This window comes from Anomalospiza imberbis, unplaced genomic scaffold, assembly GCF_031753505.1.
Source record: "Anomalospiza imberbis isolate Cuckoo-Finch-1a 21T00152 unplaced genomic scaffold, ASM3175350v1 scaffold_925, whole genome shotgun sequence".
Taxonomy (NCBI): domain Eukaryota; kingdom Metazoa; phylum Chordata; class Aves; order Passeriformes; family Viduidae; genus Anomalospiza; species Anomalospiza imberbis.
Genome location: NW_027100546.1, coordinates 1 through 27,699, shown reverse-complemented (window position 1 = coordinate 27,699; position 27,699 = coordinate 1). Strand labels below are relative to the sequence as shown.

Sequence of the window (27,699 nt, the reverse complement as noted above, 5' to 3'; positions counted from 1 at the left end):
GTCTCAGATCCACCACTGACGTCTCCCCCACTCCATGTCCCCCCAGGTGACTCCAGGTGTCCCCAGGTGCGCCCCGGCGCGCCCAGGTGCGCAGGATGATGTGCGAGGTGCTGCCCACCATCAGCGAGGACCCCCGGCGGGGCTCGGGCGCGGCCGAGGAGCCGGGGCTGGAGCAGCTGATGGTGCAGATGCTGCGGGAGCGCGAGCGGCTGCTGGAGACGCTGCGGGACACGCAGGAGGGGCTGAACACGGCGCACCTGCGCCTGCGCGACCTGGCGCACGAGCGGGACCTGCTCCAGAGGCAGCTCAACAGCGCCCTGCCCCAGGTGAGCGCGGGGGCGGGGCTAAAGGGGGTGTGGCGGGGCGGGGGAGGGGCTAAAGGGGGTGTGGCGGGGCGGGGGAGGGGTTAAATGGGGTGTGGCAGGGCAGGGGAGGGGTTAAATGGGGAAAGGTGTTGGGCAGGTGAGTGCAGGTCAGGTGTTGGACAGTTTGGGGGAGGGGCTAAATGGGGTGTGGCAGGGTGAGGGAGGGGCTAAGGGGGTGTGGCAGGGCGGGGAAGGGGTTAAATGGGGAAAGGTGTTGGGCAGGTGAGTGCAGGTCAGGTGTGGAAAGGTTTAGGGGCGTGGCTCAATGGGGTGTGGTGGGGTGGGGTGGGGCTAAATAGGGAAAGGTGTTGGGCAGGTGAGTGCAGGTCAGGTGGGGGAAGGTTTAGGGGTGTGGCTAAAGGGGGTGTGGTACAGGTGGGGGTGGGGTTAAACCAGGTGTGGTCAGGGGTTGGGCAGGTGAGTGGGGGTCAGGTGTGCTCAGGTGTGGAAAGGTTTAGGGGCGGGGCTAATTGGGGTGTGGCAGGGTGAGGGAGGGGCTAAAGGGGGTGTGGCGAGGCGGGGAAGGGGTTAAATGGGGAAAGGTGTTGGGCAGGTGAGTGCAGGTCAGGTGTGGAAAGGTCTAGGGGCGGGGCTAATTGGGGTGTGGTGGGGCGGGGGTGGGGCTAAATAGGGAAAGGTGTTGGGCAGGTGAGTGCAGGTCAGGTGTGGAAAGGTCTAGGGGCGGGGCTAATTGGGGTGTGGCATGGTGGGGGAGGGGATAAATGGGGTGTGGTACAGGTGGGGGTGGAGTTAAACCAGGTGTGGTCAGGGGTTAGGCAGGTGAGTGCAGGTCAGGTGTGGAAAGGTTTGGGGGAGGGGTTAAATGGGGTGTGGTGTGGTGGGGGAGGGGCTAAATTGGGTGGGGCAGAGTGGGGAGGGGCAAAGTGGGAAAAGGAGTTGGGCAGGTGAGTGCGGGTCAGGCGTGCTCAGGTGGGCTCAGGTGTGCGGGGCGTGGTTTAGGGCAGATTGATGGGTGTGGCTGAAGGGGTGTGGTCAGGGAGGGGAGGGGTTAAATGGGGAAAGGAGTTGGGCAGGTGAGTGCGGGTCAGGTGTGCTCAGGTGTGGAAAGGTTTAGGGGTGTGGCTAAATGGGGTGTGGTGGGGTGGAGGTGGGGCTAAATGGGGTGTGGCAGGGCTGGGGTGGGGTTAAATAGGGTGTGGTCATGGAGGGGCGGGGTTAAACCAGGTGTGGACAGGGAGGGGCAAAGGCGTGGGGCAGGGGAGTGCGAGTCAGGTGTGGGAAAGTTTGGGGGCGTGGCCAGAGGGGGTGTGGCCAGGACAAGGGGCAGTGCTGGGGAAGGGGCGTGGCTTCTTTGGAGGCGTGTCTCGCGTGCCCCCTGTGTCCCCTCGTCCCTGTGTCACCCCCGTCCTCCTGCACACAATGTCCCCAACGCTGTCCGAAATGTCCCCAATGTCCCCGTGTCCCCAATCTCCCGGTGTCCCCAATGTCCCCTCATTGTCCTCAATGTCCCCAATGTCTCTAATGTCCCCCCTGCTGTCCCCAGTGTCCCCAATCCCCCCAATGTCCCCAATGTCCCCGTGTCCCCAATCTCCCAGTGTCCCCAATGTCCCCTCATTGTCCCCAAGTCCCAAATGTCCCCAATGTCCCCAATGTCCCCCCTGCTGTCCCCAATGTCCCCAATCCCCCCAATGTCCCCCTGCTGTCCTCATGTCCCCAATGTCCCAAATTCCCCCAATGATATCCCCTTGTCCCCAATCCCCCCAATGTCCCCAGTGTCCCCACTGTCCCCAATGTCCCCCTGCTGTCCCTGTGTCCCCACTGCTGTCCCCAATGTCCCCAATTCCCCCAATGTCCCCCTGCTGTCCTCATGTCCCCAATGTCCCCAATCCCCCAATGTCCCCATGTCCCCATGTCCCCAATGTCCCAAATTCCCCCAATGATATCCCCTTGTCCCCAGTCCCCCCAATGTCCCTATGTCCCCATGTACCCAATCCCCCAATGTCCCCCATGTCCCCCATGTCCCCACTGCTGTCCCCAATGTCCCCAATCCCCCCAATGTGCTCCTGCTGTCCTCATGTCCCCAATGTCCCCAATGTCCCCAATGATATCCCCTTGTCCCCAATCCCCCCAATGTCCCCAGTGTCCCCATTGTCCCCAATGTCCCCCTGCTGTCCCTGTGTCCCCACTGCTGTCCCCATGTCCCCCATGTCCCCAATGTCCCCAATCCCCCAATGTCCCCCATGTCCCCACTGCTGTCCCCATGTCCCCAATGTCCCCACTGCTGTCCCCATATCCCCATGTCTCCCATGTCACCAGTGATGTCCCCAATGTCCCCATGTCCCAAATGATGTCCCCAAAGTCCAATGTCCCCAGTGATGTCCCCATGTCCCCACTGCTATCCCCATGTCTCCACTGTCCCCCCGATGTCCCCAATGTCCCCAGTGTCTCTTTGTCCCCCATGACCCCAATCCCCCCAATGTCCCCAATGTCCCCAATGTCCCCAATGTCCCCCTGCTGTCCCCGTGTCCCCGGTGATGTCCCCAGTGATGTCCCCAGTGATGTCCCAATGTCCCCAATGATGTCCCCATGTCCCCATGTCCCCAGTGATGTCCCCAGTGATGTCCCCAGTGATGTCCCCAGTGATGTCCCCAGTGATGTCCCAATGTCCCCGCTGTCCCCGTGCTGTCCCCATGTCCCCCATGATGTCCCCAGTGATGTCCCCAGTGATGTCCCCCCCGCTGTCCCCAATGTCCCCATGTCCCCATGTCCCCGTGCCAGGAGCTGGCGGCGCTGACCAAGGAGCTGAACGTGTGCCGGGAGCAGCTCCTGGAGCGCGAGGAGGAAATCGCCGAGCTCAAGGCGGAGCGCAACAACACCCGCGTGAGCGCCGGCACACCTGGGCACACCCACCTGGGCACACCTGGGCACACCTGGGACACACCTGGGACACAACTGGGGAGACCTGGGACAGCTGGGGCACACCTGGGCACACCTGGGACAGCTGGACACACCTGGGCACACCTGGGACAGCTGGGGCACATCTGAGCACACCTGGGCACACCTGGGATACCTGGGGCACACCAGGGCACACCTGGGCACACCTGGGACACACCTGGGCACACCTGGGACACCTGGGGCACACCTGGACACACCTGGGACACACCTGGGACAGCTGGGCACACCTGGGCACACCTGGGACACCTGGGCACACCTGGGGACAGCTGGGACACCTGGGGCACACCTGGGGAGACCTGGGGCACACCTGGGACACACCTGGGCACACCTGGGACACCTGGGGACAGCTGGGGCACACCTGGGACACACCTGGGACACACCTGGGCACACCTGGGACAGCTGGGGCACATCTGAGCACACCTGGGCACACCTGGGATACCTGGGGTACACCAGGGCACACCTGGGCACACCTGGGGACACCTGGGACAGCTGGGGCACACCTGGACACACCTGGGGCACACCTGGGCACAGCTGGGGCACACCTGGGACCCACCTGGGCATACCTGGGGCACACCTGGTGCACCTGGAGGACACCTGGGCACACCTGGGACACACCTGGGGACACCTGGGGCACACCCGGGACATACATGGGGCATACCTGGGCACACCTGGCGCACACCTGGACACGCCTGGGACACCCCTGGGCACACCTGGGCACGCCTGTGACACACCTGGGCATACCTGGGCACACCTGGCGTGTCACCAGTCAGGCACCTGCGTGTCATATGACGCCCGGAGCACCTGGTGTCCCCCATGTCCCCAATCCCCCCCGATGTCCCCAGTCCCCCCAATGTCCCCAGTGTCCCCGATGTCCCCGATGTCCCCGTGTCCCCAGCTGCTGCTGGAACACCTGGAGCACCTGGTGTCCCCCATGTCCCCAATCCCCCCCGATGTCCCCAATCGCCTCAATGTCCACGATGTCCCCGATGTCCCCAATCCCCCCCTGATGTCCCCAGTGTCCCCAGTGTCCCCAGTGTCCCCAATGTCCCCGATGTCCCCGTGTCCCCAGCAGCTGCTGGAACACCTGGAGCACCTGGTGTCCCCCATGTCCCCAATCCCCCCCGATGTCCCCAATCCCCCCAGTGTCCCCAGTGTCCCCAATCCCCCCAATGTCCCCAATCCCCCCGATGTCCCCAGTGTCCCCAATGTCCCCGATGTCCCCGTGTCCCCAGCAGCTGCTGGAACACCTGGAGCACCTGGTGTCCCCCATGTCCCCAATCCCCCCCGATGTCCCCAATCCCCCCAGTGTCCCCAGTGTCCCCAATCCCCCCAATGTCCCCAATCCCCCCGATGTCCCCAGTGTCCCCAATGTCCCCGATGTCCCCGTGTCCCCAGCAGCTGCTGGAACACCTGGAGCACCTGGTGTCCCCCATGTCCCCAATCCCCCCCGATGTCCCCAATCCCCCCAGTGTCCCCAGTGTCCCCAATCCCCCCAATGTCCCCAGTGTCCCCGATGTCCCCGATGTCCCCAATCCCCCCAATGTCCCCAGTGTCCCCAATGTCCCCAATGTCCCCGTGTCCCCAGCTGCTGCTGGAGCACCTGGAGCACCTGGTGTCGCGGCACGAGCGCTCGCTGCGCATGACCGTGGTCAAGCGCCAGGCCCAGTCCCCGGCCGGGGTCTCCTCCGAGGTCGAGGTGCTCAAGGCCCTCAAGTCGCTCTTCGAGCACCACAAGGCCCTGGACGAGAAGGTCTGCGGTGGCCTGGGGGGTCTTGGGGGGTCTTGGGGGGTCTTTGGGGGGTTTTGGGGGGTCCTGGTGGGGTCTTTGTGGGGTTCTGGGTGGGTTTCAGGGTGACCTGGTGGCACCTGGAGGTGCCAGGTGGGACCTGGTGGGATCTCAAGAGGGTTTTGGGGTGGCCTGGGGGGTTTTTGGGGGGTCCTGGGGGGTATTTGGGAATTTTGGGGGGTGTCTTGGGGAGTCCCTGGGGGGTCCTGGGAGGTTTTGTGGGGTTCTGGGATGGTTTCAAGGTGACCTGGTGGCACCTGGAGGTGCCAGGTGGGACTCAAAGGGGTCTCAGGGGGATTTTGGGGTAACCGGGGGGTCTTGGGGTGACTTCAGGGGTCTTGGGGGGGGGTCCCTGGGGGGTTTTGGGGGGTCCTAGGGGGCTCCCTGGGGGTTGTGGGGGGTCCTGGTGGGGTCTTTGTGGGGTTCTGGGGGGGTTTCAAGGTGACCTGGTGGCACCTGGAGGTGCCAGGTGGGACCCACAGGGGTCTCGGGTGACTTCAGGGGTCTTGGGGGGGGTCCCTGGGGGGTTTTGGGGGGTCCCTGGGGGGTTTTGGGTGGTTCTGGAGGGGTTTCAGGGTGACCTGGTGGCACCTGGAGGTCCCCAAGGGGGTCTCAGGGGGTTCTGGCATGTCCCAGGTGGCACCTGGGGGACCCCAAGGGGTCTCAGGGGGGTTCTGGGGTGACCTGGGGGGGTCCCTGGGCGGTTTTGGGGGTCCCTGGGGGGGTCCCCGGGGGGTTCTGGGGTGACCTGGTCACACCTGGTGGCACCTGGTGGCCCTGAAGGGTCCCTGGGGGGACCCAAAGGGGTCTCGGGAGACTTAGGGGTCACACAGGTGGCCCTGGGGACATCTATGGGGGGCTCTGGTGGCTCTGGGGATATCCTGATGCCACCCCCGGTGTCACCCCGATGTCACCTCAGTGTCACCCCCGCTGTCCCCCAGGTGCGGGAGCGGCTGCGGGTGGCCCTGGAGCGCGTGGCCGTCCTCGAGGAGGAGCTGGAGGTGTCCAACCAGGAGGTGGGGACAGCAGGGGACACCAGGGGACACCGGGGGTGGTGGCACCGGGGTGGTGGCACTGGGGTGGTGACACTGGGGTGTCCCCGTGGGTGGTGCCACGGGTGACTCCCATCGTGGTCCTCTGGAGGGTGACATCTGTGCCCTGTCCCCGTGTCCCTGGGGGTGGCACCTGTCCCTGTCCCCTCCTTGTCACTGACACTGTCCCCATATCCCCATGTCCCTGTCCCTGTCCCTGTTGGCGACACTCCCTGTCCCTGTCCCTGGGGTGTCCGTGTCCCCACTGGTGACACCGTCCCCAGTCCCTGTCCTTCTGGGAGCAGCTGTCCCTATCCCTGGGGTGACACTGTCCCTGTTGGTGACTCTGTCCCTGTCCCTGAGGTGACACTGTCCCTGTCCCTGGGGTGACGCTGTCCCTGTCCCTGTCCCTGTCCCTGAGGTGACACTGTCCCCATGTCCCCACAGTCCCTGTCCCTGTCCCTGAGGTGACACTGTCCCCATGTCCCCACAGTCCCTGTCCCTGTCCCTGGGGTGACGCTGTCCCCATGTCCCCACAGTCCCTGTCCCTGTCCCTGTCCCTGGGGTGACACTGTCCCCATGTCCCCATGTCCCCACAGTCCCTGTCCCTGTCCCTGGGGTGACACTGTCCCCATGTCCCCATGTCCCCACAGTCCCTGTCCCTGGGGTGACGCTGTCCCCATGTCCCCACAGTCCCTGTCCCTGTCCCTGTCCCTGGGGTGACGCTGTCCCCATGTCCCCATGTCCCCACAGTCCCTGTCCCTGTCCCTGGGGCGACGCTGTCCCCATGTCCCCATGTCCCCACAGTCCCTGTCCCTGTCCCTGGGGTGACGCTGTCCCCATGTCCCCACAGTCCCTGTCCCTGTCCCTGGGGTGACGCTGTCCCCATGTCCCCACAGTCCCTGTCCCTGTCCCTGGGGTGACGCTGTCCCCATGTCCCCATGTCCCCACAGTCCCTGTCCCTGAGGTGACGCTGTCCCCATGTCCCCATGTCCCCACAGTCCCTGTCCCTGGGGTGACGCTGTCCCCATGTCCCCATGTCCCCACAGTCCCTGTCCCTGAGGTGACGCTGTCCCCATGTCCCCATGTCCCCACAGTCCCTGTCCCTGAGGTGACACTGTCCCCATGTCCCCATGTCCCCACAGTCCCTGTCCCTGGGGTGACACTGTCCCCATGTCCCCACAGTCCCTGTCCCTGTCCCTGGGGTGACACTGTCCCCATGTCCCCATGTCCCCACAGTCCCTGTCCCTGTCCCTGGGGTGACACTGTCCCCATGTCCCCATGTCCCCACAGTCCCTGTCCCTGTCCCTGGGGTGACGCTGTCCCCATGTCCCCACAGTCCCTGTCCCTGAGGTGACGCTGTCCCCATGTCCCCACAGTCCCTGTCCCTGAGGTGACGCTGTCCCCATGTCCCCACAGTCCCTGTCCCTGGGGTGACGCTGTCCCCATGTCCCCACAGTCCCTGTCCCTGAGGTGACACTGTCCCCATGTCCCCACAGTCCCTGTCCTTGGGGTGACGCTGTCCCCATGTCCCCACAGTCCCTGTCCTTGGGGTGACGCTGTCCCCATGTCCCCATGTCCCCACAGTCCCTGTCCTTGGGGTGACGCTGTCCCCATGTCCCCATGTCCCCATGTCCCCACAGTCCCTGTCCCTCCGGGAGCAGCTGTCCCTGTCCCGGCGCCGCTCGGGCCTGGAGGACGCGGCCACCGATGGGGACAACGCGGTGAGGGGACGGCAGGGGGGTCAGGGGTCACTGGGGGTCAGGGGTCACTGGGGGGGTCAGGGGTCACTGATGGGGACAGGGGTCACTGTGGGGTCAGGGGTCACTGGGGGGTCAGGGGTCACTGATGGGGACAGGGGTCACTGGGGGGTCAGGGGTCACTGGGGGGACAGCAGGGGGTCAGGGGTCACTGGGGGGTCAGGGGTCACTGAGGGGGTCAGGGGTCACTGGGGGTTCAAGGGGTCAGAGGTCCTGGGGGTGGGTCAGGGATAAGTGGTCAGTGGTCCTGGGGGTTCAGTGGTCAGTGGCCAGTGGTCCTGGGGGGGTCAGGGGTCAGTGGTCCTGCTGGGGTCAGAGGTCATTGGTCAGAGGTCCTGGTGGGGTCAGGGGTCCTGTCAGGGTCAGAGGCCATCGGTCTCTGGTCCTGGGGGGGGTCAGGGGTCAGTGGCCAGTGGTCCTAGAGGCATCAGGGGTCATGGGTCAGTGGTCCTGTTGGGGTCAGGGGTCAGTGGCCAGTGGTCCTGGGGAGGTCAGGGGTCAGTGGCCAGTGGTCCTGGGGAGGTCAGGGGTCAGTGGCCAGTGGTCCTGAAGGCATCAGGGGTCAGTGGCCAGTGGTCCTGGGGGGGTCAGGGGTTAGTGGCCAGTGGTCCTGAAGGCATCAGGGGTCAGTGGCCAGTGGTCCTGGGAGGGGTCAGGGGTCAGTGGCCAGTGGTCCTGGGAGGGGTCAGGGGTCAGGGGTCCTGTTGGGGTCAGTGGCCAGTGGTCCTGGGAGGGGTCAGGGGTCAGTGGCCAGTGGTCCTGGGGCGGGTCAGGGGTCAGTGGCCAGTGGTCCTGGGGCGGGTCAGGGGTCAGTGGCCAGTGGTCCTGGGGGGTCACGGGTCAGGGGTCCAGTTGGGGTCAGTGGCCAGTGGTCCTGGGGCGGGTCAGGGGTCAGTGGCCAGTGGTCCTGGGGGGTCAGGGGGTCCCGTTGGGGTCAGAGGTCATCGGTCCCTGGCCCTGGGGGCGCAGAGGTGGCCGCAGCCACGCCGAGTGACCGCTGTCCGCAGGCCGGGGCCGAGCGGCGGCGCGAGGCCGAGCTGGAGGCGTCGCTGGGCCGGCAGCGCGTGGCCGCCCTGTGCCGCCAGCTGGGCCGGCTGCAGGACGAGGCCAGCGCGGCCCAGAGGGAGCTGGCCCGGGCCCACGAGGCGGGGGCCAAGCTCCAGAGGGACCTCAAGGAGGTGAGAACGGGGAAAAACGGGGGGGAAATGGGGAAAAATGGGGGAAAAAATGGGAAAAAATGGGAAAAAAGGGGGAAAAATGGCTTCAAACTGGGAGGGAATGGCTGCACCCAATGTCCCCAGTGTCCCTGATCCCCAAATGTCCCCAGTCCCCAGAATCCCCTCAATGTCCCCAATGTCCCCAACATCCCCAGTGTCCCCAATGTCACCAATGTCCCCAAAATCCCCAGATGTCCCCAATGTCCCCAAAATCCCCAGATGTCCCCAATGTCCCCACTGTCCCCGATGTCACCAATGTCACCAATGTCCCCCCAACATCCCCAATGTCCCCAATGTCCCCAAATGTCCCCAATGTCCCCAACGTCCCCAAAATCCCCAGATCCAATGTCCCCAAAATCCCCCGATGTCCCCAATGTCACCAATGTCCCCCCAACATTCCCAATGTCACCAATGTCCCCCCAACATTCCCAATGTCCCCAATGTCCCCGATGTCCCCAAATGTCCCTGATGTCCCCAACATCCCCAATGTTCCCGATGTCCCCAATGTCCTCCAATGTCCCCAATGTCCCCAAAATCCCCAAAATGTCACCAATGTCCCCAATGTCCCCAATGTCCCCAAAATCCCCAAATGTCGCCAATGTCGCCAATGTCCCCAATGTCCCCAATGTCCCCCCAAAATCCCCAAATGTCGCCAATGTCGCCAATGTCCCCACTGTCCCCAGTGTCACAAATCCCCCCGAATGTCCCCGATGTCCCCGATGTCCCTGATGTCCCCGATGTCCCCGATGTCCCCGATGTCCCCGATGCTGTCCCCAGGCGCTGGCGCAGCGGGAGGACATGGAGGAGCGCATCACGACGCTGGAGCGGCGCTACCTGAGCGCGCAGCGCGAGGCCACCTCGCTGCACGACGCCAACGACCGGCTGGAGAACGAGCTGGCCAGCAAGGAGTCGCTGTACCGCCAGGTGACACACCTGGGGACACCTGGGGACACCTGGGACACACCTGGGAACACCTGGGACACACCTGGGATAGAGGGGATACAGCTGGGACACATCTGCGGACATTGGGGGCACACCTGGGACACACCTGGGGACACCTGGAGAATGGGCTGGCCGCAAGAAGTCCCTGCACCGCCAGGTGACACACCTGGGAACACCTGGGGACACCTGGGACACACCTAGGGACACCTGGGGACACCTGGAATAGAGAGGACACACCTGGGATAGAGGGGACACACCTGGGAACACACCTGGGGACACACCTGGGGACACCTGGGATAGAGGGGACACAGATGGGGACATTGGGGACACACCTGGGGACACCTGGGGACACCTGGAATAGAGAGGACACACCTGGGATAGAGGGGACACACCTGGGAACACACCTGGGGACACACCTGGGGACACCTGGGATAGAGGGGACACAGATGGGGACATTGGGGACACACCTGGGGACACCTGGGACACCTGGAATAGAGGGGACACACCTGGGGACACCTGGAGAACGAGCTGGCCAGCAAGGAGTCCCTGCACCGCCAGGTGACACACCTGGGGACACACCTGGGGACATCAGGGACACACCTGGGGACACACCTGGGGACACACCTGGGGACACACCTGGGGACACACCTGGGGACACCTGAGGACATTGGGGATACACCTGGGGACACCTGAGGACATTGGGGATACACCTGGGGACACCTGGGATAGAGAGGACACACCTGGGGACACCTGAGGACACCTGAGGACATTGGGGACACACCTGGAATAGAGGGGACACACCTGGGGACACACCTGGGACACACCTTAGTGTCCCCATTGATGTCCCCACCACCGGTTGATCTTGTCCCCCCATCCTTGTCCTTCGCCCGATGTCCCCAATGTCCCCACCAAATCCATGTCCCCAAATGTCCCCAATGTCCCCAATCCCCCCGATGTCCCCAGATGTCCCCAGAGTGAGGAGAAGGGCCGGCAGCTGCAGGAGTGGCTGGAGAACACCTGATGTCCCCATGTCCCCATGTCCCCAACACTTTAAATGTGCCCAGTGCCCCCAAATCCCCGCAATGTCCCCAAATGTCCCCAATCCCCCAATGTCCCCGATGTCCCTGATGTCCCCCTGTCCCCAACACTCTAAATGTCCTCAGTGTCCCCAATGTCCCTGATGTCCCCAATGTCCCCCAATGTCCCTGATGTCCCCAGTGTCCCCAGATGTCCCCAGAGCGAGGAGAAGGGCTGGCAGCTGCAGGAGTGGCTGGAGAACACCTGATGTCTCCATGTCCTTGATGTCCTTGATGTCCCTGATATCCCCAAATGTCCCCAATGTCCCCAATCCCCCAATGTCCCCAATCCCCCAATGTCCCCAATGTCCCCAATCCCCCCGATGTCCCAATCCCCTGATGTCCCCAATGTCCCCAACGTCCCTGATGTCCCCAGTGTCCCCAGATGTCCCCAGAGAGAGGAGAAGGGCTGGCAGCTGCAGGAGTGGCCAGAGAACACCTGATGTTCCCATGTCCTTGATGTCCCTGATGTCCCCAAACCCAAATGTCCCCAATGTCCCCAATCCCCCAATGTCCCCAATGTCCCCAATCCCCCCGATGTCCCAATCCCCCTGATGTCCCCAATGTCCCCAATCCCCCCGATGTCCCCAGAGCGAGGAGAAGGGCTGGCAGCTGCAGGAGTGGCTGGAGAACACCTGATGTCCCCATGTCCTTGATGTCCCTGATGTCCCTGATGTCCCCAAACCCCAAATGTCCCCAATGTCCTCAATGTCCCCAATGTCCCCGATGTCCCCAATGTCCCCGATGTCCCCCGATGTCCCCAGAGCGAGGAGAAGGGCCGGCAGCTGCAGGAATGGCCAGAGAACACCTGATGTCCCCATGTCCTTGATGTCCCTGATGTCCCCAAACCCCAAATGTCCCCAATGTCCCCAATCCCCCCGATGTTCCCAATGTCCCCAATGTCCCCGATGTCCCCGATGTCCCCAGAGCGAGGAGAAGGGCCGGCAGCTGCAGGAGTGGCTGGAGGACGCCAAGGCCAAGCTGCAGCTGACCCTGCAGAAGGCTGAGACCCTGCCCGAGATCGAGGCCCAGCTGGCCCAGAGGGTGGCCGCGCTCACCAAGGTGGGGCCTGGGGGGATTTTGGTGGGTCCTGGGTGGTCTGGGGGGGATTTGGGGGAGTTTTGGGAGGGTTTGGGGGAGTCCTGAGGGAAATATCTCCCGAAATGTTCCCAAATGTCTCCCAATGTCCCTGCTGTCCCCAGGCCGAGGAGCGCCACCGGGAATTTCGAGGAGCGGCTCCGGCAGCTCGAGGCCCAGCTGCAGGAGAAGAACCAGGAGCTGCAGAGGGTGGGGCACCCCAAAAACGGGGACACCCCAGAAACGGGGACACCGCAAAAAAGGGAAACCCCAAAAACGGGGACACCCCACAAACGGGGACACCCCAAAAAAGGGGGCACCCCAAAAACCGCACCCCAAAAAAACGGAAACCCAAAAACGGGACACCCCAAAAAAGGGACACCCCAAAAAAGGGAAACCCCAAAAATGGGACACCAAAATGGGGGCGGCCCTAAAAATGGGAACCCCCAAAAACGGGGATGTCCCAAAACTGGGGCATCCCGAAAACCGGCACCCCAAAAAAGGGAAACCCCAAAATGGGGCACCCCAAAAATGGGAAACCCCAAAAAATGGGAAACCCCAAAAACGGGAAACTCCAAAATGGGGACACCCCAAAAATGAAAACCCCAAAAACGGGAAACCCCAAAAACGGGGACACCCCAAAAATTGGGACACGCCAAAAACGGGAAACCTCAAAAATGGGCACCCCAAAAATGGAAAACCCCAAAAACGAGGTCACCCCAAAAACCCTCACCCAAAATGAGGACACCCCAAATTCCCTCCCCCCCAAACCGTGCGCCCCAAAACTCATTAAAAATTCCATTTTCGCCCCTTTTTGGGCTGAAAACCCCGCGGTTGCCGTGCTCCCACCGGCTCCCCGAGACTTTTGGCCACTCCCTCGATTTCTTGGGGACCCCCGGCCCCTCCCCCCCCCCCCGAAATTTTGGGGACCCACCCCCGAATTTTGGGGTCCCCCCAGGCGCGGCAGAGGGAGAAGATGAACGACGAGCACAACAAGCGGCTCTCGGAGACCGTGGATCGGCTGCTGAGCGAGAGCAACGAGCGGCTGCAGCTGCACCTCAAGGAGAGGATGGGGGCGCTGGAAGAGAAGGTGGGGAGGGGTCCCCGAAATTGGGGAGGGGTCCGGGAAAAAATTTGGGGGGTCCTGGGAGAAATTTGGGGGGTCCTGGATGGGATTTGGGGCTTCCCAGGGGGATTTTGGGGGTCCTGGAATGGTTTTTGTTGCACCTCGAGAGGGGATGGGGGCGCTGGAGGAGAAGGTGGGGGCGCCCCAAAATTGGGGAGGGGTCTGGGGGCTCCCGGGAATAATTTGAGGGGTTCTGAGAGAAATCTGGGGCTCCTGGAGGGATTTGGGGGGAGTTTGGGGAGTTTGGGGGTGCTGGGTGCCTCCAGCTGCACCTCGAGAAGGGGATGGGGGCGCTGGAGGAGAAGGTGGGGAGGGGTCCCGAAATTGGGGAGGGGTCCGGGAAAAAATTTGGGGGGGTCCTGGGAGAAATTTGGGGGGTCCTGGATGGGATTTGGGGAGCCCTGGATGGATTTTGGGGGGTCCTGGATGGGATTTGGGGGGTCTTGGATGGATTTTGGGGGTCCTGGATGGGATTTGGGGCGTCTTGGATGGATTTTGGGGGGTCCTGGATGGGATTTGGGGCGTCTTGGATGGATTTTGGGGGGTCCTGGATGGGATTTGGGGCGTCTTGGATGGATTTTGGGGGTCCTGGATAGGATTTGGGGGGGTCCCAGGGGGATTTTGGGGGGTCCTGGATGGATTTTGGGGTGTCCTGCATGGGATTTGGGGAACCCTGGATGGATTTTGGGGGGTCATGGATGGGATTTGGGGGTTTTGGATGGATTTTGGTGGTCCCAGGGGGATTTTGGGGGGTCTTGGATGGATTTTGGGGGGTCCTGGATGGAATTTAGAGGGTCCTAGGGAATTTTGGGAGGTCCTGGATGGGATTTTGGGGGTCCTGGAGGGATTTTGGGGGGGTCCCAGGGGGATTTTGAGGGTTCTTGGATGAATTTGGGGGGTCCTGGAGGGAATTTGGAGGGTCCGAGGGGGATTTTGGGGGGTCCTGGATGGGATTTTGGGGGGTCTCGGATGGATTTTGGGGGGTCCTGGATGGATTTTGGGGGTCCTGGATGGATTTTGGGGGGTCTTGGATGGATTTTGGGGTTCCTGGAGGGAATCTGGGGGGTCCTGGATGGATTCTGGGGGGTCTTGGATGGATTTTGGGGGGTCCCAGGGGGATTTTGGGGGGTCCTGGATGGATTTTGGAGGTCTTGGATGGGATTTGGGGGTCTTGGATGGATTTTGGGGGTCCTGGAATGGTTTTTTTGTTGCGCCTCGAGGAGGGGATAGGGGCGCCCCCAAATTTGGGGAGGGGTCCTGGGAGTCCTGGGAATAATTTAGGGGGTCCTGAGAGAAATTTGGGGGGTCCTGGAAGGGATCTGGGGGACTTTGGGGGTTTTTTTTTGGGTATTTTTTTTGGGGGGGTTGAGTGGTTTTGGGGGATTTTTTTGGGTTTTTTTAGGGGGTTTTTGGTGTTTGGGGATTTTTTGGGGAATTTTTTTTTGGGGAATTTTTGGGTTTTTTGGGGGGGTTTTTTTTGGGGTTTTGGGGTTTTTTTGGGGGGTTTTTGGGGGGTTTTGGGGCGGGTTTTCGAGCTTTTTTTCCGGGGATTTTGGGGTGGGGTTTTTTTTTTGAATTTTGGGGTTTTTTGGGCGGTTTTGGGGGTTTTTTTGGGTATTTTTTGGGGTCCCCCATCATTTTCCCCTCCCCAGAATTCGCTGAGTGAAGAAATCGCCAACATGAAGAAAATGCAGGACGAGCTCCTGCTCAACAAGGTCGGGGATTTGGGGATTTTGGGGGAATTTTGGGGGGATTTGGGGGAATTTTGGGGGGATTTAGGGGGGATTTTGGGAAATATAAAGGGGATTTTGGAGACTTGGGGGATTTTGGGAGGATTTGGGAAGTTTTAGGGGAATTTTAGGAGGAATTTGAGGGGGAATTTGGGGGATTTTTGGAGAGTTTGGGGGATTTTGGGGGGGATTTTAGGGGGAATTTGGAGAGTTTTGGGGGAATTGGGGAGTTTTGGGGGAGATTTGGGGATTTTGGGGGAATTTTGGGGGGATTTTAGGGGATTTTAGGGGGATTTTGGGCAATGTAAAGGGGATTTTGGAGACTTGGGGGATTTTGGAGGATTTGGGAAGTTTTGGGGGAATTTTGGAAATTTTAAATGGATTTTGGGGAATTTTAAATGGATTTTAGGGATTTTTAGAGGGATTTTGGGGAAGATTTGGGGAATTTTTGGAGTTTTTCGAGAGTTTGGGGGATTTTGAGGTGTTTTGGGGGGAAATTGGGGACTTTTGGGGGGATTTTTGGGAGGTTTGGGGGAATTTGGAGAGGATTTTTGGGGGAATTTTAGGAGGATTTGTGCGGATTTTTGGGATTTTGGGGGATTTTTTTTTTTTTGAGGGATTTTTTGGGATTTCGGGGGGATTTTGGGGGGGTGAGCGGAGCCGCCTCGATCGCGACAAGGCCGCCGTCGTGACATGGGCGGAGTTTGGAGCATTTGGGAATTCTGGGATTTTTGGGGGATTTTTTAGGACAGTTTTGGGGTCTTTCAGAATGAATTTTAGTTTTTTTTTTTTTAGGGGAATTTTGGGTGGATTTTGGACTGGATTTTGGGTGATTTTGTGGGGAATTTTGGGGGATTTGGGGTGGAATTTGGGGAGGAATTTTGGTTGATTTTGGTCGGATTTTGAGAAGTTTCTTCGGTGGATTTGGGGTGGAATTTTGGGGTGGATTTGGGGGGATTTTGGGAGAGTTTTTGGTTGAATTCTGGGACGGTTTCTGGGCTAAATTTCGGATTTCTTTCCCCAATCCCAGATGATTTTTGGGGGGTTTCAGGAATTTCCGCTGGAATTTTGCTGGAATTTGGGATAAATTCGGAATTTTTCCCCCAATCCCAGATGATTTTTGGGGCTCCCCGGACCCCGATACCCACCGGGGGTCCCCAGCACTGAATCCCAAATTTCCAAAATTCCCAAAATTCCCGAATTTCTCCCCTCAGGAGCAGCTGCTGGCGGAGATGGAGCGGATGCAGCTGGAGCTGGACCAGCTCCGGGGGCGCCCCGGCTCCTCCTACTCCAGGTACCCAAAAACCCCAAAAAAACACCCCAAAAATAACCCCAACCCCCCCAAAAAATAACCCCAAAGTGACAAACCCCCCCCAAAAAATAACCCCAAAAATAACGAAAACCCGCAAAAAAAAAACCCCAAAAATAACCCCAAAATCCCCCAAAATGACCCCAAAAAAACCTCAAAATAACCCAAAAATAACCCAAAAAATAACCCCAAAAACAACCTAAAAAAACCCCCAAAATAACCCAAAAAATATCCCAAAAAACCCACCCAAACCTCCCCAATTAAACGCAAAAATATCCCCCCCAAAAAAACCCTAAAAAATCTCAAATATTTCCCCCCAAAAAAGCGAGAATAATCCCAAAAACCCAAATCCCCCAAAATCCCCCCCCTGGTCTCCTCAAATTCCCCCAAATCCCCCCAAAATCCCCCCAAATCCTACCCAGGACCCCCCAAACCTCCCCAAATTCCTCTCAGATCACCCCAAATCTCCCCCAAAATCCCCCCAAAATCCTCCCCAAAATCCCCCCAAAATCCTCCCCAAAATCCTCCCCATCCTCCTCCAAACTCCCCAAATTCCCCAAAATTCCCCAAATCCCCCCCCAAATCCCCTTAAATCCCCCCAAATCCCACCAAGGACCCCCCAAAATCCCCCAAATCCCCCCCCAAATCCCACCCAGGACCCCCCAAAATCCCCTTAAATCCCCCCAAATCCCACCCAGGACCCCCCAAAATCCCCTTAAATCCCCCCCAAAATCCCCTTAAATCCCCCCAAATCCCACCCAGGACCCCCCAAAATCCCCTTAAATCCCCCCCAAAATCCCCTTAAATCCCCCAAATCCCACCAAGGACCCCCCAAAATCCCCCAAATCCCCCCCAAATCCCACCCAGGACCCCCCAAAATCCCCTTAAATCCCCCCAAATCCCACCCAGGACCCCCCAAAATCCCCTTAAATCCCCCCAAATCCCACCAAGGACCCCCCAAAATCCCCAAATCCCCCCAAAATCCCCAAATCCCCCCCAAAACCCCTTCAAACCCCCCCCAAACTTTCCCAACTCCCCCAAAATCCCCTTCAATCCCCCCAAATCCCACCAAGGACCCCCCAAAATCCCCCAAATCCCCCCCAATCCCACTAAGGACCCCCAAAATCCCCCAAATCCCCCCCAAAACCCCTTCAAATCCCCCCTAGACTTTCCCAAATCCCCCCCCCCAAATCCCCTTAAATCCCCCCAAATCCCACCAAGGACCCCCCAAAATCCCCCGAAATCCCCAAATCCCCCCCCCAAATCCCCTTCAATCCCCCCAAATTCCACCAAGGACCCCCCAAAATCCCCCAAATCCCCCCAAAATCCCCCAAATCCCCCCCAAATCCCCTTTCATCCCCCCAAATCCCACCAAGGACCCCCCAAAATCCCCTTAAATCCCCCCAAATCCCACCAAGGACCCCCCAAAATCCCCCAAATCCCCCCAAAATCCTCTTAAATCCCCCCAAATCCCACCAAGGACCCCCCAAAATCCCCCAAATCCCCCCCAAATCCCCCCCCCCAAAATCCCCTTTAATCCCCCCAAATCCCACCAAGGACCCCCCAAAATCCCCCAAATCCCCCCAAAATCCCCCAAATCCCCCCCAAAACCCCTTCAAATCCCCCAAACCCCCTTCAATCCCCCCAAATCCCACCAAGGACCCCCCAAAATCCCCCAAATCCCCCAAAATCCCCCCATATCTCCCCCAAAACCCCTTCAAATCCCCCCCAAATCCCCCCCCCCCCCGGATCTCCCAGCCCCCCCCGATGTGGCTCTGGGGGTCCCGGGGGTCGCCCCCTCCCCAAATTTTTGTGCCCCCAGGTCCCTCCCGGGCAGCGCCCTGGAGCTGCGCTACCCCCAGAGCCCCCTGGGGACCCCCCCGGACCCCCACGGGCCCCCCAAAAGGGGCAGGAAGGGGCGCTGGGCCCCCCCCAAAGAGGAGGTGGGGGGGTCCTGGGGGGGATTTGGGGGAATTTTGGGGGGGACTGGGGGATTTGGGGGAATTTTGGGGGGATTGGGGGGAGTTTGAGGGAATTTTGGGGGGGATTTTAGGGGGATTTTGGGCAATATAAAGGGGATTTTGGAGACTTGGGGGGATTTGGGGAGGATTTGAGAAGTTTTGGGGTTTTTTTTGGGGAATTTTAAATGGATTTTGGGGAATTTTAAATGGATTTTGGGGAAGATTTGGGGATTCTAGGGCATTTTGGGGGAATTTTCGGAGTTTTTCGAGAGTTTGGGGGATTTTGAGGTGTTTTGGGGGGAGATTGGGGACTTTTGGGGGGATTTTGGGAGGATTTGGGGGAATTTTGGGGGGATTTGGGGGAATTTTGGGGAAATTTGGGGGCATTTTGGGTGGATTTCGGGGGGATTTTGGGAAATAATAAGGGGATTTTGGAGACTTGGGTGGATTTTGGGGGGATTTGGGGAGGATTTGGGAAGTTTTGGGGGAATTTTAGGGGGAATAAGGGGGATATTTGCGGGGGTTGGGGGCTTTGGGGTGATTTTGTGGGGGATTTAGGGGATTTGGGGGGTTCTGGAGGGGTTTTGGGGGGTCCTGGGGGGTGATTTGGGGGGGGTTTGGGGGAATATGGGGGAATCTGGGGGGGATCTGAGAGGAATATTGGGGGGATATAGGGGATTTTGGGGGGATTTGGGGGGATCTGAGAGGAATTTTGGGGGGATCTGGGGGATTTTGGGAGGATTTGGGGGAATCTGGGGGGATCTGAGAGGAATTTTGGGGGGATCTGGGGGATTTTGGGGGGATTTGGGGGAATCTGGGGGGGATCTGAGGGGAATTTTGGGGGGATATGCGGGATTTTGGGGGGATTTTGGGGGATCTGAGAGGAATTCTGGGGGATCTGGGATGATATGAGGGGAATTTTGGGGGATCTGAGGGGGATTTTGGGGGGACTTGGGGGAATCTGAGGGGAATTTTGGGGGGATGTGGGGATTTTGGGGGGATTTTGGGGATTTTAGGGGATTTTGGGGGATCTGAGAGGAATTTTGGGGGGATCTGGGGGGTCCTGGGTGGGTTTTGGGGGGATTTAAGGGGATTTGGGGGGATCTGAGAGGAGTTTTGGGCGGTTTGGGGGGATTTGGGGGGATCTGAGAGGAATACTGGGGGGATATGGGGGATTTTGTGGGGATCTGAGGGGAATTTTGGGGGGATTTGGGGGATTTTGGGGGGAATTGGGGGGATCTGAGAGGAATTTTGGGGGGATTTGGGGGAATCTGGGGGGAATCTGAGAAGAATTTTGGGGGGATCTGGGGGATTTTGGGGTGATCTGGGGGGATTTAAGGGGAATTTTGGGGGGATATGGGGGATTTGGGGGGATTTGTGGGATTTTGGGGGGATTTTGGGGATCTGAGAGGATTTTTGGGGGGATCTGGGGGGTCCTGGGTGGGTTTTGGGGGGATTTAAGGGGATTTGGGGGGATCTGAGAGGAGTTTTGGGGCGGTTTGGGGGAATTTGGGGGGATCTGAGAGGAAATTTGGGGGGATCTGGGGGATTTTGGGGGATCTGAGGGGAATTTTGGGGGATTTGGGGGATTTTGGGGGGATTTTGGGGGATCTGAGAGGAATTTTGGGGGGATCTGGGGGATTTGGGGGGGATTTGGGGGGTTAGGAGAGGTTTTGGGGGGATTTTGGGGTGGATCTGGGGGGTCCTGGGTGGGATTTGGGGAGATTTAGGGGGAATTTGGGGAGATGTGGGGGGATTTGGGGCATTTTGGGAGGATTTGGGGGTTTCGGATAAAACTTCGGGATTTTGGGACCGGAATTTCTGCGGTTTTGGGGAGGAATTTTCTGGGTTTTGAGGTGGAATTTTGGGGCAGAATTTGGGGATTTTGGGTTGGAATTTTGGGGGATTTTGGGGTGAAATTTTGGGGCAGAATTTGGGGGATTTTGCGTTGGAATTTTGGGGGTTTTGTGGTGGAATTTTGGGGGTTTTGTGGTGGAATTTTGGGGGTTTTGGGGGTGGGATTTTGGGGATTTTGGGTTGGAATTTTGGGGATTTTGGGTTGGAATTTTCAGGATTTTGGGGTGGAATTTTGCTGGTTTTGAGGTGGAATTTTAGGGGGGATTTTGTGGCGGAATTTTGGGGCTTTTGCGGTGGAATTTCAGCGGTTTTGGGGTGAAATTTTGGGTGGAAATTTTGGGATTTTGATGTGGAATTTGGGGTGGAATTTTGAGGATTTTGATGTGGAATTTGGGGTGGAATTTTGGGTTGGAATTTTTGGGATTTTGGTTGGAATTTTGGGGGTTTTGGGTTGGAATTTGGGGTGGAATTTTGGGGATTTTGGGTTGGAATTTTGGGGATTTTGATGTGGAATTTTGGGTGGAATTTTGGGTTGGAATTTTGGGTGGAATTTTGGGGATTTTGGGTTGGAATTTTGGGATTTTGATGTGGAATTTTGGGTGGAATTTTGGGTTGGAATTTTGGGTGGAATTTTGGGGATTTTGGGTTGGAATTTTGGGGATTTTGATGTGGAATTTGGGGTGGAATTTTGGGGATTTTGGGTTGGAATTTCAGCGGTTTGGGGGGTGAAATTTTGGGTGGAATTTTGGGGGATTTGATGTGGAATTTTGGGGGTTTTGGGTTGGAATTTGGGGTGGAATTTTCGGGATTTTGGGTTGGAATTTTGGGGATTTTGATGTGGAATTTGGGGTGGAATTTTCGGGATTTTGGGTTGGAATTTTGGGGATTTTGATGTGGAATTTTGGGGGCTTTGGGTTGGGATTTTGGATGGAATTTTGGGGATTATAATGTGGAATTTGGGGTGGAATTTTGGGTTGGAATTTTTGGGATTTTGGTTGGAATTTTGGGGGTTTTTGGGTTGAAATTTTGAGGATTTTGATGTGGAATTTGGGGTGGAATTTTGGGGCTTTCGTGGCGGAATTTCAGCGCTGCTGGGGTGAAATTTTGGGTGGAATTTTCGGGATTTTGGGTGGAATTTTGGCGATTTTGATGTGGAATTTGGGGTGGAATTTTGGGGCTCTCGTGGCGGAATTTCCGCGGTTTTGGGGTGAATTTCCTTTGGTTTGGGAGCGGAATTTCGCCCAGGAAATCCAGATTTGGGGTTTTGTTGTTTTTTTTTTCCGGGGGTGGGGGGTCCCTGATCTCCCTCTCCGCCCCCCTCCCCAGGAGTGGGAGCGGGGGGGGCTCCCCCCGGAGGGACCCCCCGAGGGCTCGGACGAGGAGGAGCCGGCGGGGCGGGGGGTCCCGGGGGGGGGTCCCGGGGGGGGATCCCCGGGGGAGCCCCCCTCCCCCGGCGGACAGACGGACGTGCAGACGCTGGCGTTCATGCTGCAGGAGCAGCTCGAGGCCATCAACAAGGAGATCAAGTCAGTGACCCCCCCCCCCCCCCGCAAAAATCAAAATTTGGGGACCCCAAAAACCCCCTGAGATCCCCCCAAAAATCCCCCAAAATCCGGGAACCCCAAAAACCCCAAAAACCAGAGATTTTTCCCCAAAATCCTGAGATTTTTCCCCTAAATCCTGAGATTTTCCCCCAAAATCCCACCCCGAGAGCAGCTCGAGGTGATTAAAAAAGGGATCAAATCAGTGAACCCCCCCCCCCCCGGCAAAAAATCAAAATTTGGGGACCCCAAAAACCCCCTGAGATCCCCAAAAAATCCCCCAAAATCTGGGAACCCCAAAAACCAGAGATTTTTCCCCTAAAATGCTGAGATTTTCCCCCAAAATCCCACCCCGAGAGCAGCTCGAGGTGATTAAAAAAGGGATCAAATCAGTGAACCCCCCCCCCCCCGGCAAAAAATCAAAATTTGGGGACCCCAAAAACCCCCTGAGATCCCCAAAAAATCCCCCAAAATCTGGGAACCCCAAAAACCAGAGATTTTTCCCCAAAATCCTGAGATTTTCCCCCAAAATCTCACCCCGAGAGCAGCTCGAGGTGATTAAAAAAGGGATCAAATCATTGACCCCCCCCCAAAAATCAAAATTTGGGGACCCCAAAAACCCCCTGAGATCCCCCAAAAATCCCCCAAAATCCGGGAACCCCAAAAACCCCAAAAACCCCAAAAACCAGAGATTTTCCCCCAAAATCCCACCCCGAGAACAGCTCGAGGTGATTAAAAAAGGGATCAAATCAGTGACCCCCCCAAAAAATCAAAATTTGGGGACCCCAAAAACCCCCTGAGATCCCCCAAAAAATCCCCCAAAATCCGGGAACCCCAAAAACCCCAAAAACCCCAAAAACCAGAGATTTTTCCCCTAAAATCCTGAGATTTTCCCCCAAAATCCCACCCCGAGAGCAGCTCGAGGTGATTAAAAAAGGGATCAAATCATTGACCCCCCCCCCCGGCAAAAATCAAAAGTTGGGGACCCCAAAAACCCCCTGAGATCCCCCCAAAAAATCCCCCAAAATCCGGGAACCCCAAAAACCCCAAAAAACAGAGATTTTTCCCCAAAATCCCACCCCGAGAGCAGCTCGAGGTGATTAAAAAAGGGATCAAATCATTGACCCCCCCCAAAAATCAAAATTTGAGGACCCCAATAACCCCCTGAGATCCCCCAAAAAATCCCCCAAAATCCGGGAACCCCAAAAACCCCAAAACCCAGAGATTTTTCCCCTAAAATCCTGAGATTTTCCCCCAAAATCCTGAGATTTTTCCCCTAAATCCCACTCTGAGAACAGCTCGAGGTAATTAAAAAAGGGATCAAATCAGTGACCCCCCCAAAAAATAAAAATTTGGGGACCCCAAAAACCCCCTGAGATCCCCAAAAAATCCCCCAAAATCGGGAACCCCAAAAACCACGAAATCCTGAGATTTTCCCCCAAAATTCCACCCCGAGAGCAGCTCGAGGTGATTAAAAAAGGGATCAAATCAGTGACCCCCCAAAAATCAAAATTTGGGGACCCCAAAAACCCCCTGAGATCCCCAAAAATCCCCCAAAATCCGGGAACCCCAAAAACCCCAAAACCCAGAGATTTTCCCCCAAAATCTCACCCCGAGAGCAGCTCGAGGTGATTAAAAAAGGGAACAAATCAGTGACCCCCCCCCAAAAATCAAAATTTGGGAACCCCAAAAACCCCCTGAGATCCCCAAAAGATCCCCCAAAATCCGGGAACCCCAAAAACCCCCAAAACCCAGAGATTTTCCCCCAAAATCCTGAGATTTTCCCCCCAAAATCCCACCCCGAGAGCAGCTCGAGGTGATTAAAAAAAGGGAACAAATCATTGACCCCCCCAAAAATCAAAATTTGGGGACCCCAAAAACCCCCTGAGATCCCCCAAAAAATCCCCCAAAATCCGGGAACCCCAAAAACCCCAAAACCCAGAGATTTTCCCCCAAAATCCTGAGATTTTCCCCCAAAATCCCACCCCGAGAGCAGCTCGAGGTGATTAAAAAAGGGAACAAATCATTGACCCCCCCAAAAAATCAAAATTTGGGGACCCCAAAAACCCCCTGAGATCCCCCAAAAAAATCCCCCAAAATCCGGGAACCCCAAAAACCCCAAAAACCCCCAAAACCCAGAGATTTTCCCCCAAAATCCCACCCCGAGAACAGCTCGAGGTGATTAAAAAAGGGATCAAATCAGTGACCCCCCCAAAAAATCAAAATTTGGGGACCCCAAAAAACCCCTGAGATCCCCCAAAATCCGGGAACCCCAAAAACCCCAAAAACCAGAGATTTTTCCCCTAAAATCCTGAGATTTTCCCCCAAAATCCCACCCCGAGAGCAGCTCGAGGTGATTAAAAAAGGGATCAAATCATTGACCCCCCCCCCCGGCAAAAATCAAAATTTGGGGACCCCAAAAACCCCCTGAGATCCCCCAAAAAATCCCCCAAAATCCGGGAACCCCAAAAACCCCAAAAACCAGAGATTTTCCCCCAAAATCCTGAGATTTTCCCCCAAAATCCTGAGATTTTTCCCACCCTGAGAGCAGCTCGAGGTGATTAAAAAAGGGATCAAATCAGTGAACCCCCCCAAAAATCAAAATTTGGGGACCCCCAAAAACCCCCTGAGATCCCCAAAAATCCTCCAAAATCCGGGAACCCCAAAAACCCCAAAAACCAGAGATTTTTCCCCTAAAATGCTGAGATTTTCCCCCAAAATCCCACCCCGAGAGCAGCTCGAGGTGATTAAAAAAGGGGATCAAGTCAGTGACCCCCCCCCAAAAATCAAAATTTGGGGACCCCAAAAACCCCCTGAGATCCCCCAAAAAATCCCCCAAAATCCGGGAACCCCAAAATTCCGAGATTTTCCCCCCAAAATTGAGAGATTTTTCCCCAAAATCCTGAATTTTTCTCCCAAAATCCCAGCCCAGGAGCATCAGAAATGGATCAAGTCAGAGCCCCCCCCCCCCCAAAAAATCAAAATTTGGGGACCCCAAAACCCCCCTGAGACCCCCCCCAAATCCAGGAACCCAAAAAAAACCCAAATTCGGAGATTTCCCCCCAAAAATCAGAGATTTTGCCCCAAAATCCTGAGATTGGAGGATTTTTTGGGATTTTTTGGGGGTTTGGGAGCCTCGAAATTTTGGGGACCCCCCCAAATTTTTTTGGGGTCCCCGCCAGGCTGATCCAGGAGGAGAAAACGACAAAATCTGGGGGCTTTTGGGTCATTTTGAGGTGGAAATTCGGGATTTCGGGCGGGATTTTGGGGATTTTTTTGGGCTTGGGACCCCCCCAAATTTTTTTGGGGTTGGGACCCCCCCCCCAATTTTTGGGACCCCCCCTAAATTTTTTGGGGGGGGTCCCCGCCAGGCTGATCCAGGAGGAGAAAACGACAAAATCTGGGGGGATTTTGGGTCATTTTGGGGTGGAAATTCGGGATTTCGGGGATTTTTTTGGGCTTGGGACCCCCCCAATTTTTGGGGACCCCCCCCCCCAAATTTATTTTTGGGGTTCCCTCCCCTCTCCCCAGGCTGATCCAGGAGGAGAAAATGACAAAATCTGGGAGGATTTTGGATCATTTTGGGGTGGAAATTCGGGATTTCGGGCGGGATTTTGGGGATTTTTTGGGCTTGGGACCCCCCAAATTTTTTGGGGGACCCCCCAAATGTTTTTGGGGTTGGGACCCCCACAAATTTGGGGACCCCCCCCAAATTTTTTTGGGGGGGTTCCCCCGGGACGATCCAGGAGGAGAAAACAACAAAATCTGGGGGGATTTTGGGTCATTTTGGGGTGGAAATTCGGGATTTCGGGCGGGATTTTGGGGATTTTTTTGGGCTTGGGACCCCCCCAATTTTGGGGACCCCCCCAAATTTTTTTGGGGGGTTCCCCCCGGGACGATCCAGGAGGAGAAAACGACAAAATCTGGGGGGATTATGGATCATTTTGGGGTGGAAATTCGGGATTTTGGGGATTTTTTTGGGGTTGGGACCCCCCAAATTTTGGGACCCCCCCCAAATTTTTTTGGGGGGGTTTCCCCCGGGACGATCCAAGAGGAGAAAACAACAAAATCTGGGGGATTTTGGGGTCATTTTGGGGTGGAAATTCGGGATTTTGGGGATTTTTTTGGGCTTGGGACCCCCCCAATTTTTGGGGACCCCCCCCCAAATTTATTTTTGGGGTTCCCCCCCCTCTCCCCAGGCTGATCCAGGAGGAGAAAACGACAATCTGGGGGGATTTTGGGTCATTTTGGGGTGGAAATTCGGGATTTCGGGCGGGATTTTGGGGATTTTTTTGGGGGTTGGGACCCCCAAATTTTGGGGGGACCCCCCAAATGTTTTTGGGGTTGGGACCCCTAAATTTTTTTGGGGGGACCCCCCTAAATTTTTTGGGGGGGTTCCCCCGGGACGATCCAAGAGGAGAAAACAACAAAATCTGGGGGGATTTTGAGGTCATTTTGGGGTGGAAATTCGGGATTTCGGGCGGGATTTTGGGGATTTTTTTGGGGTTGGGACCCCCCAAATTTTGGGGACCCCCCCAAATTTTTTGGGGGGGTTCCCCCCGGGACGATCCAGGAGGAGAAAACAACAAAATCCGGGATTTTGGGTCATTTTGGGGTGGAAATTCGGGATTTCGGGCGGGATTTTGGGGATTTTTTTGGGCTGGGGACCCCCCCAAATTTTTTTGGGCTTGGGGACCCCCCCAAATTTTTTTGGGGTTGGGACCCCCCAAATTTTTGGGGGGACCCCCCAATTGTTTTTGGGGTTGGGACCCCCCAAATTTTGGGGACCCCCCCAAATTTTTTGGGGTCCCCGCCAGGCTGATCCAGGAGGAGAAAACAACAAAATCTGGGGGATTTTGGGTCATTTTGGGGTGGAAATTCGGGATTTCGGGGATTTTTTTGGGCTTGGGACCCCCCAAATTTTTGGGGACCCCCCCCAAATTTATTTTTGGGGTTCCCTCCCCTCTCCCCAGGCTGATCCAGGAGGAGAAGGAGAGCACGGAGCTGCGGGCGGAGGAGCTGGAGAGCCGCGTGGGGGGGGGGGCTGGAGGGGACCCCCCCGGGGGGGGGGGTCGCGGTTTCGGGGGGCCCCCCCCCGCCCCTCCCCCCCCCCCGCGCTCGGCGGGCCCCGCCCTCGCCAGCCCCTCCCCCCCCAGCAGCGGCCGCTCCACGCCCCGCCCCGCCCCCCCCAGCCCCGCCCGCGAGGTGAGGGGGGGGACACCCCGAAATTTGGGGGGGGGGGAGACCCCAAAAATGGGGGAGGACCCCAAAAATGGAGGGGGGGAGTCAAAAAAATGGGGGGGGACCCCGAAATTTGGGGGAGGGGGACCCCAAAAATGGGGGGGAGTCAAAAAAATGGGGGGGACACCCCGAAATTTGGGGGGGGGACCCCAAAAATGGGGGAGGACCCCAAAAATGGAGGGGGGAGTCAAAAAAATGGGGGGGAGAAGGACCCCGAAATTTGGGGGGGGGGGGACCCCAAAAATGGAGGGGGGAGTCAAAAAAATGGGGGGGGGAGAGACCCCGAAATTTGGGGGGGACCCCAAAAATGGAGGGGGGGAGTAAAAAAAATGGGGGGGGGGGGAGAGACCCCGAAATTTGGGGGGAGGACCCCAAAAATGGAGGGGGGGAGTCAAAAAAAATGGGGGGGGAGGGACCCCGAAATTTGGGGGGGGCGACCCCAAAAAATGGAGGGGGGGAGTCAAAAAAATGGGGGGGGGGAAGGACCCCCCCGAAATTTGGGGGGGGGGGGGGGGACGCCAAAAATGGGGGAGGACCCCAAAAATGGGGGGGGGGAGTCAAAAAAATGGGGGGGGGGGAAGGACCCCCGAAATTCGGGGGGGACCCCAAAAATGGAGGGGGAGTCAAAAAATGGGGGGGGGGGGAAGGACCCCGGAATTTGGGGGGGGGACCCCAAAAATGGAGGGGGGAGTCAAAAAAAAGGGGGGGGGGAAGGACACAGAAAATTTGGGGGGGGGGGACCCCAAAAATGGAGGGGGGAGTCA

General features: G+C 57.6%; 1 protein-coding gene across 1 annotated transcript; it reads left to right on the top strand.

The window, feature by feature from the left end:
* Positions 1-56: 56 nt before the first annotated feature.
* On the top strand, positions 57-26,979 carry LOC137467975 (liprin-alpha-3-like; the record flags this gene model as incomplete). The annotated part of the gene is given in 16 exon segments (XM_068179396.1): positions 57-326; positions 3,105-3,206; positions 4,867-5,031; positions 6,009-6,083; positions 7,742-7,822; positions 8,866-9,036; positions 9,853-9,999; positions 12,021-12,155; positions 12,296-12,310; positions 12,312-12,380; positions 13,129-13,260; positions 14,949-15,011; positions 16,241-16,320; positions 18,158-18,278; positions 21,480-21,679; positions 26,668-26,979. Coding segments are annotated over 16 exon segments (2,099 nt in total), but the record flags the coding sequence as incomplete, so codon positions are not given.
* Positions 26,980-27,699: the final 720 nt, after the last annotated feature.